Source organism: Martes martes (assembly GCF_963455335.1).
Source record: "Martes martes genome assembly, chromosome: 8".
Lineage (NCBI taxonomy): Eukaryota > Metazoa > Chordata > Mammalia > Carnivora > Mustelidae > Martes > Martes martes.
Window position 1 is genome coordinate 74,214,158 of NC_137895.1, and position 14,478 is coordinate 74,228,635.

The following is a 14,478-nucleotide window of genomic DNA, read 5'->3' on the forward strand; positions in this document are numbered from 1 at the left end:
TTTTAATATTTTATTTATTTATTTGACAGAGAGATCACAAGCAGGCAGAGGCAGGCAGAAAGAGAGGAGGAAGCAGGCTCCCTGCTGAGCAGAGAGCCCGATGCGGGGCTTGATCCCAGGACCCGAGAGCATGACCTGAGCTGAAAGCAGAGGCTTTAACCCACTGAGCCACCCAGGTGCCCCTCTGACTCACTTTTGCTATAGAGATCTTACTCTCTTATTGTGTCTTAATATCTCAAAATAAAGTGGCCCACTTCTAAAAAACTAAGACAACTCTCATCAGAAAACAGAATAAGCCAAAAAATGTGATTCTTCAGAAACTTAGTAAAGCAGAACTTTGCTATAGTCTTTATAACCAGACCATAGCATTTGAATTCTCTGAGGCCTGTCAAATATGTTAGATCTAATTGCCTACTACCTATGCAGACAGAAAAAATCACACAGAAAAGCACAGACCGGTTGGCATGCTCTCAATTTCTATCACCATTGCCTTAATTGATATTCTTATCTGTTTCTGTATCATTTTTAAAAATTTTAAAATTCTAGTTCTTTAGTTTTCAAAACATACAAATATATGATTTCTTATAATTAATCAAAAATTATAATTTAGGGGTCCCTGGGTGGCTCAGTGGGTTAAGCTTCTGCCTTCAGCTCAGGTCATGATCTCAGGGTCCTAGGATTGAGTCCTGCTTTGGGCTCTCTGCTCAGCAGGGAGCCTGCTTCCCCCCCCCCCCCCCCTCTCTGCCTACTTGTGATCTCTGTCAAATAAATAAGTAAAATCTTTTTTAAAAAGTTATAATTTAGTTCATTGGTGTTCTAAGCCTTTTCTTTCTTTGGTTGCTTCCCATTACTGCTAGAACACAGACCACATTTATGGCATCATTCCATAAAGAGGGGGAATAAAACTCAAATTTGCAACTCTTATTCAAAAAAAGTTGAGGAGGGGCGCCTGGGTGTCTCAGTGGGTTAAAGCTTCTGCCCTTGGCTCAGGTCATAATCCCAGGATGGGATCAAGCCTGGAGTCAGGCTCTTGGCTCAGCAGGGAGCCTGCTTCCTCCTCTCTCTATGCCTGCTTTTCTGCCTACTTGTAATCTCTGTCAAATAAATAAATAAAATCTTTAAAAAAAAAGTTGAGGAAAACTGTGTCTAGGATAAAAATTTAGAATTATCTTTGAAGTTAACCTATTTATCCTCTTCATAATGGTATTACAGTTGACCCTTAAATAAAGAGGGGATTAGGGGCACTACTACCCCCGAGTTGAAAATCTCCATATAACTTTTGACTCCCTAACCCTAACCCTAACTCTAACTCTAACCCTAACTTTATTTATATTTCATTTTTAATTTTTTAAACAGATTTATTTATATGCGAGAAACAGAACACAAGTGTGGAGAGGGGCAGATGGAGAGACATTAGCAGACTCCCCACTGAGTGTGGAGCCCTACATGCGGCTCAATCCTAGGATCCTGAGACCATGATCTGAGCTGAGATCAAAATTCAGACGCCTAACTGACTGAGCCACCCAAGTGTCCCAAAAACTTAACTATTAATAGCCTACTGCTGACCAGAAGCCTTGCCAATAACATAACCACTTGGTTAACACATATTTCTATATGTATTAAATACTAACTTTTTACAATAAAGTAATCTAGAGAAAATACAGTGTTATTAAGTAAATCATAAAAAGAAAATACATTTGGAGTACTTACTGTACTATTTAAAAATCCACATATAAGTGATCTGCACAGTTGAATCCTGTGTTGTTCAAGGATCAGCTCTATTGTTATAACAGGGCATAATTCTGATTTCTGTAACAAGGGGCCAAATTAACAACGACTTCCACAAGGGAGAAGTTAGTTTCTGTGTAATTAACTGTGTGATTAATTGTCCCAGCATAAGCAGGCCGGGGCATATACATCAGCTTCAATGTGTCTAGAATCCTGGTTTCTTCAATTTGTTTTGCTATTGAAAGGTTTTTGCCTTCTCCTTAAAGTTCAAGAAGGCAAGTTAACCATGTCCACGTTCCAGGCAGTTGAGTGGCAGAATAACAAGGGAAAGGGAATGTGAGAGTATGTACTTTTATTTTAAGGGCACAACCTGGAAGTAGTACATATCATTGCTGCTGACATGCTGATGGTCAGATTGATTGACTAATTGATTTTTAAAGATTTTATTTATTTATTTGTCAGAGAAAGAGAGAGAGCAAGCAGGGGGAGTGGCAGGCAGAAGGAGAAGCAGGCTCCCTGCTGAGCAAGGAGCCTGAGGCGGGCTCCATCCCAGGACCCCAGGATCATGACCTGAGCTGAAAGCAGACACTTAACTGACTGAGGCACCCAGGCATCCCCTGATGGTTGGATTTAGTCACGTGGTTGCACCAACCCAAAAAGAAAGCTCAGAAAAGTTGTCATTTTTAAATTTAAAAAAATTTAAATTTATTTTAATGCTGTCACATACCTAACTCAAAATAAAGGATTCTTATACTGTGAAATGAAAGGGGAAAATGAATACTAGGAAACAACTAGCAGTCTCTTTTTCATCTATCAATCCAATACATAATCAACATATCATCCTTGCAACAGTGCTTCTTTAATTTCCACTTAACTGTATTGACTTTTGTGCTTTTCTTGAATTTCAGTAAACATAAACAACTTTATGTTAATACTATACTTAATTGATTGTAAAATGCACATTTTAAAACATTTTCGTTTTCTGAAATTAGAATATATCTTAGTATCAATGGCTTGTTACAATCACTAATAGCCAGGAAGTAAGTGTGTCAGAATTTATTCTGAGTATGTGCTAAAGCAAAAGCATCAACACTGGAAGTCATAGAAAGTGAAGTCTAAGTGGCTTGAAAGAAAACAGTAGAGAAAACGTGAAGCCGAGCCCTAAACCTAACAAGCCAAACTTTTATTGGGGATGGAGGGGGAAGGCAGTGAGTCAAGTGAGTTTGCCAACATTGCTAACATTGCACATAACTGTACAGGTAGCTTAGAGCACAAAGCCAATGGCCTTTGTATCTTTTATGAATTCCTTTAAGGCATTCTTGATGGCATAGATCCCAATATGAGTGCAAACAAAGGTATCACCAATTCTGAATCAAAAAGCCATTCAGAAGAACCACACTCAATTTTATTTTATTTATTTATTTTTAAAGATTTTATTTATTTATTTGACAGAGAGAGAGAGAGATCACAAGTAGGCAGAGAGAGAGAGAGAGAGAGAGAGAGAGAGAAGCAGGCTCCCTGCCGAGCAGAGAGCCCAATGCGGGGCTCCATCCCAGGATCCTGGGATCATGACCTGAGCCGAAGGCAGAGGCTTTAACCCACTGAGCCACCCAGGCGCCCGAACCACACTCAATTTTAATTCAAAATTATTTTAACCCATTTATATGTTTTCCTTTTTATGTTTGTGCAATAGTGATATAATTTTAAAAATTTATGTCAGTTTTAAAAGAAGTCTTTACATAAGTATGAAGCAAAAATTCTGTGTGGTAAGAAGGCATTAAGCCACAATTTAACAACATTCTTTTTCCTTTATTGGTATCATTTAAATACTGGTGTCTCTTATCAATAGCATCTTAGATTCAATCAAATATGGTATCAAATATGGTACTAAATATAGTATAAAAGTATCCAAATGTATAAAAATTCTTTACATATGTTCATAATTGAGTAATTTATAAACTGACTGTCTTCTACATTTACAATAATTTGAACTATACATAGTGTTTAATTAATGGTATGAGTACATTTTAATGTCTGGCATCGTGGCTTTCACAAAAGTGTTCAATAAATATTTGTTGAATAAAAGCATAATGCTAACACTATCTCTTGGATAGAGTAACAACTCATACTGTAACATATTAGAAATGATAATATGCTTCTTGATAGTTTTGTCAATTATTCCTATAAATATGACTACTGAAATAGAACTAGAGGAATAATAAAGACTATAAACAGTAGTCCTCATTGTTTGATTAAAATAATTCTGCAGGATGAACAAATTGACATTTACAAGGTTTCTTCAATTGACTGTAATGTTGTCTCTATTCAATAACAGAATGTTAAAGAGAAGATCCTAACACACCTCAGAATCCACCTGGATTAAAAAAAAAGTTAATACCAGTCCCCCCACCTCCATCATTCTACCCTTCCAGCTCTGAGGCATCACAGCACAATTTAATGATTATATAGTCATGTGATGTGTGTGTGTGTATACATACACACACAGAGTTTTATTTTCCGATAGTCTTACCTAAGCCTCGTTAATGTCAGCTCTTACAGCTTCATTAGTCAATTAGAATATTTAACATTATAAGGAAAAAGAAAATGAGTTTATTATATAATAACAAGAAACCATCTCTTGGGGTGCCTGGATGGCTCAGTTGGTTAAGCATCTGCCTTCAGCTCAGTCAAGATCCCAGGATCAAGCCCCACATCGGGCTCCCTGCTCAGCCGAGAACCTGCTTCTCCCTCTGCCTGCTGTGGCCCCTGCTTGTGTTCTCTCTCTCTCTGACAATTAAATAAATAAAATCTTAAAAAAAAAAAGAAAGAAAGAAAGAAAAGAAGCCATCTCTTCAGTTAGGGATTCTGTTTCTAAATTTGGCCAGTGTTGGATATTCTACCAACAGAAAAAACTGGTATTGTACAAATTAGAAACAAGCAAAATAATTTACTGAACTTTACTAATAACACTTCTTATCAGGGGGTCTAGTTTTCTTTGACACTGTTAATAATGATATATATAGATGGTTGATAACTTACATTAAGTACCCAAAATATGGCAGGAAAATAAAGCAAAATTTTAATGTATTTTTTTTCTAATTACAAAGTAATAAAAATAATTTAACTGATAATTTCATATCTATTTTCATTACAGACTTATTTATGGCCGTACAAAAGGAGCTATATTTGTAATTACATGAGCTGAAAGTTGTGCATTTTGGACACACTAAAATCTTTTACATGATTTTACTGTTCAAATAAATTAGTTATATTTAGCTAAGAATTCATGAATAAACACTCTTGTACACTTAATTGCAAATGCATTCATGTACTCAAGTAAGGAAAATGAAGAATGTTGTGTCTCATCCTTGTATGAAAATACATCTAACAAAAAGAAATTTTGGGATTTGGGTCATAATTACACACTGAGAAATCTTATTAATACTGGCACCTGGGTGGCTCAGTTAAGCATCTGACTCTTGATTTCAACTCTTGATTTAGGCTCATCCCATGATCTCAGGGTTTTGGGATGGAGCCTAGCATCAGGCTCTGTGCTCAGCAGGGAGTCTGCCCCCCCCCCCTCCTTTTCCCTCTGCCCCTCGCCCTGTTCATGCATGCTGGGTCTCTAAAATAAATAAATAAATCTTTAAAAAAATTACCTTCCAATGTGGCACTAATTATAGCCAATGGTATTAAAATAGATAAGAGCCTATCCTTACAAGCATTTGTTCCAGTGCTTTATAGCACCAAGAATGTGTCTCCCAGGAAATCTTCCTATTCCTACTTTTTGGTGAACCTAGGATAGTATCTAAGGAGTCCTGGGTTCTTATCCTAGTTGCATCATTAAATAGCTGTGATTTGAGGGGACATTGCTAACTTTTCCTGCCTTTGTTTTTGCCACTGCAAAATGATGATTTCTAATTCTAAGTGGTATGACTAATAGGCATTGGAATAATGATATTATTTTTTTCCATGCTGTCTTCTACTTCAGCAAACAGGCTTTCTTTACTATTATAAATTGATTTTTTTCAAAGATTTTATTTATTTATTTGACAGACAGAGATCACAAGTAGGCAGAGAGGCAGGCAGAGAGAGAGGAAGGCAAGCAGGCTCCCTGCTGAGCAGAGAGCCCGACGTGGGGCTCGATCCCAGGACCCCGGGATCATGACCCGAGCTGAAGGCAGAGGTTTTAACCCACTAAGCCACCCAGGTGCCCCATAAATTGATATTTTAAATGGATATTCCCATTTTTCTAGAACTTCAATAAAGTCAACAGTTTTATTATGCAACACTTAACAAAAATTTAACCACTGCATCTTAGCCTTTCCTGAACACACTCCAGGGAAACTCAGTGGACATCCATATGGGGTTCAGTTGCTTTTTCATTAGTATCTTGCTCATGTTCTAGGTTTTAAATGCCTCAAATGCTTTAATTTCTGCCATTTTCATAAACTACATATTTTGCATGCCTATCTACCTGGATCCTGTATTGGACACTGGAGACATGAAGACGCAAGTATATATATAATATAGTTTCAGAGGAATTTGGAAATTATTAAATAGCACCCATCATTTTACAAATAAAGAAACTGGTCTCTTGAGGATAAATTTATTAATTCATTTATTCTTTCTTTCATTTCTTCAATAAATATTTGTTGAGACTCTAGGAGGAGACACAGATTTTTCTAGGTACTAAGGATAAGACAGTAAAGAAAACACTGCTCTCAAAGAGCTTATATTCTACTGACTTAATGTACATATCAGGAAGCACACAATTACATTTGCAAAATATAGATAATTTTAATTGTCATTAGAGATTCCAATAAACATTTGTGATAATGTTTATCTTCTCCCAGCATTTTTTTAAAATGAAATCTTATAAGTGAATGCAAGTGCATTCCTTTTTTTTTTTTTTGCATAAAACAAAGTAACAATGATGATTAACTTTTAAAGAAAATGAGACTTGAATGAAATGGGCAGCTATAGACCTTGTATATAAAATCATTCTTGTAAGAACAATATTTCAGAGATTTACAGCTCATACAGAGAAAATATAGATCTTATTTTGTTTCAAGGAAAAAAAAAAAAGATTAAAGCAAAAAAAGGTCCAGTCAGTATTGCCAAAATATTGATATCTCAGAATTAACAAAAATAGATGTTTGCTGAGACTGGCTTGGCCTTTGAAGGTAGTTGTTCATTTCCCTTTGTAGCAAATGAGACCAAGCACAATATGTATTGATGATCATGTAAAAAAGACTAGAAATAGAAGGTGGTCATTTTTCACTGGAATGACTGTGGAAAAGGAAAAAAAATCCTCTCACACATCCTTCTTCATATTGGCCTATCTGAATTCATTATGGTTCAATCACTCTTTCTCAGACCCATTAGTCTTAAGGAAATATTTCTTCTATATTTCTAAATTGTAACTCTTTAGAGTTACATTAGCTTACATTAATGGTTACATTAGTAACCATTAGAATGTGCAAAACTTAGTGGTGTAGTGATACAAGAATTATGAATTGATTGAGTAGTCATTTGCTTTGTGTCTGTAGTGAACCTATGAAACACCCTTATTCATTCATCCTTATGAATTCATCCTTATCATAGACTTAAAATGCTTTAATCTCAGAGGACAATCATGATATACTTTTAAAATTTTACTTAGCCATCTCTTTCATTAGTTAAGTTAACTTTAAGGAAATTTTTTGATAGACCTCCTTATCCCCACATCTAAGAAATTGAGGAACACATGTATGAATTTAGAAAATTTTGTTTAAACTTTCATTTTAGAATTTTTAGTTCCAAGTTAAAAGTATAAAATGCAAAATTAAAACAATGATGAATTAAATGTTTATTTAAAATATTTAAATTAAGGTTAGGTCTATACAATTAGGATGTGACTGTGTGCTTCATTGCGTTTGATTATTTATGATTTATGAGGTCTGCCTTTTAAGAAACATAGTTTCCTAAAACCTCATAAACATTTGGATATGGAGTAGCAGTTAAAGACTGACCAGCAATGAACCCAAATGCAGTTCAAAAACTATTATGTATCTTAGTTACAGTATATCTGAAAAATAACATTTTAGGTGGCTATATTGTTTTGTATTTTCCCTAAGCATTCTAGTATTAAATCACGTTGTGCATGGAGATGAACTTAGTGGGTGACATGTGCATGGGGAGAGGGAGTATCAGTGGTAAAAAGAGGGCAAAAATTTGATTTTCTAAAAACTGCACATGATGAACTTTCTAGCGAAGACATCAATAATGTCTCTAACAAACTATTCCAAGAAAGTAAACTAACTAGTGTTGGCAGATGCAATCTACATCTTTATAAATTTTATGAAAACATGGCATTGGTCTACTTGATTGGTAGATCCTTAATGCCAGTAACATTGCTGCTGCTTCTGCTACTGCTGTTATACTAAAAAGGATGTTTTTATTGGCATCTGAAAAACCAGTAGGAGAATATCTTATTTATATACCTGATTCACTAGTTCTTTAATGTAGAATGACTTTAATTGGGATTACTGGAATTTCTCTCCTTCTACTCCTATGTGAAGGAATCTAAAAATACACTCAATCTGGAAGCTTGCAATTGTCACTGCAACCTTTGAATTACTGACACCATATGGGCAGTGCTGATTAACATGCAAAGTAAATAATCACTGTACCATTCAATGTCCATGTCCTCCTACCAATAATGTGTTTCCCATTAAACAAACAGTGAGCAGAAGGATCACCTATGAGAAGTGTTTTTATTTAGGGACCTATAATACAGGGCACATGTGCATAAGTTATAAGAAAATGAACAATGTGAAGGTGAGTGGCTAATTAATACAAAGATTCAGTAAATAATAGCTGAATCCATTTCACCATTATCGATTGGTGTTGGGAGTTGATTTGTGGGTTAAAGTATTCTATTTCTGATTGTTGCATAGATTTACAAATAGAATATGTAAAGTAATCTTAGGCATCTTTATATCTAATATACAACCTAATAGAATGTCTTCTTTAGTGGTAGCCACTCAAAATATATTCATATACTAAATCAAATACCCCATTTGGATAGTATATATATTTCACTGAACAGGAGAAAAATATCCATGTAATTGTTTTAGACTAGTTTTTCCCCACTTTTTTCTATCCAAGTGTCCAAAAAGTCCAAAAGGAATGAGGACTACAACTACTTCTTGTATTGCTTAGAACAAGCCCAAACCCTTTCTGCAATTCTATACTGTGTTATACCTTAAGTTTATATGGTTGTGTACTTAGAAAGATTTATAAGCTAGTAATTGGTTTCCAACCTTCACAAATTGTCCTCATTGCCAGACAATCTGAGACCCAGGAAACCACTACTTGGTGTGTGATCACAAACAGTTGGATCACAGCATCAACTGTTAAATGACCAAATTACAGGTCTTTAAGTTTAAATACTCTAATTTCTTCCGCTACCCCCTCCTCTGAGTCTTATCTTTAGTGTGTATATTGCTAAAGACAGTTCAGAAGACTTTATCCAATAGCACCACAGAGGACTTTTAAGGTCACACTATTTTGAGGGTTTATCTCATGCTTAGCAACCACACACAGGACACGCATATACACAGTATTCACCAGTCCCTTCCACTAATAGTTTTTTCATACATTCCTAGGAATTAACCAACACCCACTGAACAAGAGATAAAGACTTGTGTTTGTATATTCGCAAAATGTCTAAGTTTCCAGCATGTGGACAGCACCAATTATATGTATCATTCTGCTCCGGGTTCAAGTAGCAGAGTCTCTGCAGACAGAAAGAAGCTTCCCTTGGTCTCTGGGGCCATGACCAGAAAATTGGAAAACCCCAAAGATACTCCGTTTACAAAATGGTATGTAAATAACCCACATCTATCCACCCCCTCCCCCCACCAACACACCCCATTTCCTTTCCCGTTTCTTCAGCGGTGGTGGTGGGCAGGAGAGAGTCACTAACAGTGTCCCCCTGACCGCCTTCCCAGGCTTTCTGCAGTCGTGCTCCACTCGCGTCGAGCGGTCCAGCTCTTACTTGTTGCCCTGGCTACCCTCAACCCACGAAGGCCCGCCGGGAGAGAACAATGACAGGAGAGCAAAGAGAGAAACGAGACCCACATTAGGAATGGCAATCTTCCAGCCAGATGCCCCAAATCCCGAAACCAGTGTGTGTTTGTCTCCCAAAGCAACAAGTGACCCTCGCAAGGGACTCTTGAAACCACGCGGCCCGCAACTCTGGAGTCCTTCTCGTTCGTGTGAACAGCACAACAGGCTGCACAAACCAAACATTGCGCAGGTGGTTAAAACCCTAGCCAAGCGTGACCAAACAGTAGTTCTGATAGGGTTCCCCCCACTCCCCGAGAAAAACCTGTCGCCTGAGGCTACTTTCCACCTACAGATTTCTGACGGTCATGTCCTTCTCCGTCCCACCCCATTTTTTTTTTTTTTTTACAAGTTTCCTGAACGGAGAGGGTGAATGCCCGTGTGTTTGGGTGTGTATGAGGGCATGTGTGCGGAAAGGATTTATAAAATTTTTTGTCCTTCCGCTTTATATGTGACCAGAGCCTTAATTGCCGACTAAAAAAAAATGGGATCAATAAGCCCCGCTGTTTTGCCAACGTTCGAGCCCTACAAAATCATACTTAATAAAGGGACTTGGACACTGTCAAAAGCTCGACAGGTTGCAGCCCCTAGTTACCCCTCCTGGGAACCTTTCCGCTCCCGGAATCCAACGCAGCCCCATTTGCAAGGCGATTCTTCACTTCCAACCTGGGATTCTCGGGTCCGGCCCCTTACCCAAGCTCGCGACCCGCGACCCGCGACCCGCGAGATGAGAGAGCGCAGCGCTAGTCCCGCGGGCGAGCGGCTCCCGCGGGCAGCGCTGGGTAAGCGGGCTGGGCGCAGCCGCCCGCGCTCGCCTCGCCACCCCGGAAGGGAGCCCGCAGGCGTGGGAGAGCGGCGGAGTGGAGGTGCGGGAGCCGGGGAGCAAGTAGGGACGGCGCGGCGGGCAACGAGCAGACTAGGGAACTGGAAGAAGCCGGGCAGGTGGAGACGAAGCCCACGCTCGAAGTCTCCAGGAGCTGCGCGGAAAGAAGGAGCAAGGTCGCGGAAAGAAGGAGCAAGGTAGGAAGGCGCGGCGTCCCACAGACGCCTGGCGCCGCGCGGGGTCCCGGCTGGGCGCGCGGAAGCGAGAGGAGCCCTCCCCGGTTACCTGTGCTGCTTCCGCCCTGGCTGCCCCTGTCCCGGGGGAAGATGCCCGAGCACTTCTCCCACTCCACCTGGCCCGCGAAGCACAGCTCGGTGACGATGTGCAGCGCCTTCTGGCACAGGCTGCTCACTCCGTCCTCCTTGTGGAAACTCATTGTTTGGCCTCTCACTCCCCACTCAGCCGTCCCTTTCCCCTTCCCGTTACCTCTAGGCTGGTCCCTCGGGCGCCCTAAGCCATCGCCCGCCCGCGGGGAAATGGGCGGGAGAGTGCGCTGCTCAGAGGCGGCAACTCTTAGGAGCCGCAAGTTAGCCCCATGGCAGGAGTGGAGGGCGCCGGGGAAGGCGGAGAGGCTGGGGCTGGAACCCGCGCGAGGCTTGCGGCGGCGAGGTTTGCGCCAGTTCTCCCGCCGTGCCAGCCAGTCGAGGCGAGCTGGAGAGAGAGACCCGGCATGGAGTGCGGGGGGGCGAGGCGGGGGAGACGTAAAAAAGCCTAAGCCCCGGGCTCGCTAGAACGCCCCCCTCCTCTTCCAAGCGTGTTTGTGCTTCTGGCCGGTGCCTGGCGGCGGCGCGTCCAATCGCAGCCCCGCGCGGGCCTGGACGACCCTTGGTGGTACCCGCAGCGCCCCCTCCCCGCGGAGCTGGGGATGGAGTTGGCTTGGGAGGACAGGCGGCCCCGCGCCCCTGCTGGGGTCCTGGGTTAGGCTGCGGGTGCTGGATGCAGCGGGGCGGGGATTAGAGAAATCTCCGTTTTCTCCGTACTTTTCCCAGCCTCGGTCCGCCCCCACCCGAACCTCAGTCCTCTACCTCTCCAACTTTGCTACACATGTGTGCTGCTCTCTCTGGTTTCTCGGGTTTTACTTTTCTGAAAAGACATTTCAAGTGAATATAAACTGAATAAGTTAAATTTTAAAAAATGAACAGATGAATAATCAAGCCAGACGTCTATACAGGAAAGAAAGATGTGCCTGGAAAGCATGTTTAAAGTCATTTCTAATGATGATGGTTTTAGAGACAAAATTTAATCAGAGAGTTCTTTTTATTGCTATCACTGAAATTCACAGTAAGATAAATTTCCTATTTAACCAATTCAGTTTTTCTTTATGCAGAAATTCTTTAGTCAGATTTTAATTTGTTGCCTTTGATTTTTTTCTTTCTTTAAACTCTGTTAGGTATTGCGCAAAACGAAATGTTGCTTGTATTAATATTCACTGTCGACTGATCCGTAATGGGCAATTGAGAATGCACAACTTGTCTTCATCACTTTTGCATGTAAATACTGAATATAATAAGGCATGAGTGTTAAAGGGGAGGGGAATGAAGTTCAAATCTGTCTGTCTGTCTGTCTCTCTCTCACACACACACACACACACACACACCCCTGTGTTTAACCTTGAAATTGCTTTCAGGTCCTTCTTTCAATCTGTAAAAGGAAGGGCTGGGACTCTCCTGTTCTTATAATTCTCTGATGCAAATGGGTGAAAAGCACTCATGGAGCTACAGCTACAAAATAATGTTAGTTAGTGTGTGCCACAAGGTTACAGTAAATGGATTTATATTGTTCTTAAATTGTTTTGAGACACAGTTTGATACCCTCTTATAACCTAAAGATTTATTTAAACTTTATTAGGTGGGGATCTTTATTTTTGAAGTGCAATATCAGGACTTTGTTAGTGTATTTACACTAGTAGAGTAAGTAATCTTATTTTAAACTGCTAGTCAGTTTATGATAAATTATTTCCTGTGTAAGGACACTATGGTAAATTTACTATAAATACTAGGCATAGCATCCAAGTAGCTAAGCATTCATTAGTTGAATCATTTTGACCTGATTCATAGGACAATTGGTATAACCAGGACTATTTTTATCATGAATCAAGACAAACTAAACTCTGCAGGCTTTGTTTGTTTTTTGTTTTTATGCATATTGATTTGAATGGTTTTTAGATAAGATTGACTATTTTGAAATAATTTCACTGTCAAAAAATATTAAATATCTACTGTATCTTTGAAATAAAGTAACACACTTTAATAGGGCCCTTTCTAATTGTCCTTGCCTTCTAGTCCTCCACAGTCTAGGTAGATCCATGTAAGACAACCTGAAATGCAATGCTGTTCTTTCATATTTACTGTATGAGCAAACAGTTGTGTGGGAGTCCAAATGAGTAATTTATCTCTATACTACTTGCAGACTCTAATTGCTTAAGTGGAGTAATGCAGGTCTCTCTCATGACCCTCTTATGTTTGATTTTGGTGTTCAATATTATTAGGTAAATGAATTCTGAATAAAACTTTCCTGGTATTTGTTTATGCTGTTCCTGGCCTGTTGCTACTCTCACCTGTGTTTCCACAACAAGCAGAGTTAATTTCACTTGTATATTCATTTTTCTGAATTTGTCTGAAATATTTTTGCTTTCATTTAAAATTAATATCCCAAGGTTCCCCCCCACCCCTTCTTCACTAGACCATCTCATACAGCTCATTAACAGGTGAATCAAACCAGTTTTTTTCTTGTCACTTGTTAACAGCTCTGGTAAGAGGTGTGGGCAATGTAAAGACTGCATTCAAGGTCACTATTTTCAATGCTGAAGGATAATATGACAAGAATTTCAATTTACAATCTTTAAGAAATGTTTATGAACAATTTCAACTAACAAGAGCCTACCCATCAAATAACCCAAGCAATAAAGATTTGCATTTACTTCCCGCCCACACTCTGAAGGAGTTGCTGAAATAGTAAAGGAGGGGAGAGCAGGTTAGACTGATTTTACTAAGCACCAATTGCTGTACTAAGTGATAAATGAGGCATTGATAGTCAAAATATACAGGTAGGTCTCTGACACAGCTTTCTTCTGAATGATCTCTGCATTAAGTAGAGGAGGAATTGGTATGGAGTTGAAGAGCCCAGGAGTACTCATTGCCATCCCTATAAGCGAAGCCAGCCTCTTGAGAGGTAATTTCAAATGGTTAACACTATGATTTCCCTGACTGTTCAATCCTCTCTCAGTTCTTTTTTTTTCCCCTTTCCATGGCTCTTTCAAAATCTGAAGGGGAGGGAGTCACTTCTTAGGTAGAGATCTCTCTAAGGTAAGGGGAATTTGGGAATCATTCCTGAAACTGTAATTTCAAATATTACTTGAGTCCCATATCAAGCATTGAGAAGATGGGTAAATGAGGAGATTTTAGAGTGGCTGAGCTCAGTCTGAATGAAGATCAGAGACAAGGATTAAATTGTAACTTACTTAAACCTTCCTACCTTGCTTTTCTGTATTCTGCTGCTCAGATTCATATAAGCCCAATTCTGATTGCCTGTACATATTTGGGCCTGCTCCTGTATTCCTTTATTTGGAGAGTGGCATCATCACTCACTCCCACCTGGTAAGATGACCAGACTTCTGGTTTGCATGGATGGGTGTTGCTATTGAGAAGTCCATTTCTATTCTGACTCCAGATCCTTTGGTCAGCCTGATTCATCACTCTGAAGGTTTGGTGTCTTCTCTCTTTCCAGCATGTTCATTTTATTCATTCATCCCGACG

At 39.6% G+C, this 14,478-nt stretch overlaps 1 protein-coding gene across 1 annotated transcript in view; it reads right to left on the reverse strand.

The window, feature by feature from the left end:
• SYT10 (synaptotagmin 10) overlaps positions 1–11,099 on the reverse strand; it is a gene marked incomplete at both ends in the record, with an annotated part of 63,932 nt that extends 52,833 nt beyond the window's left edge. The window contains one exon of the mRNA XM_080812471.1: positions 10,949–11,099. Within this exon, the coding sequence (XP_080668597.1) occupies positions 10,949–11,099 (151 nt within the window). The remainder of the gene's footprint in view (positions 1–10,948) is intronic.
• Positions 11,100–14,478: the final 3,379 nt, after the last annotated feature.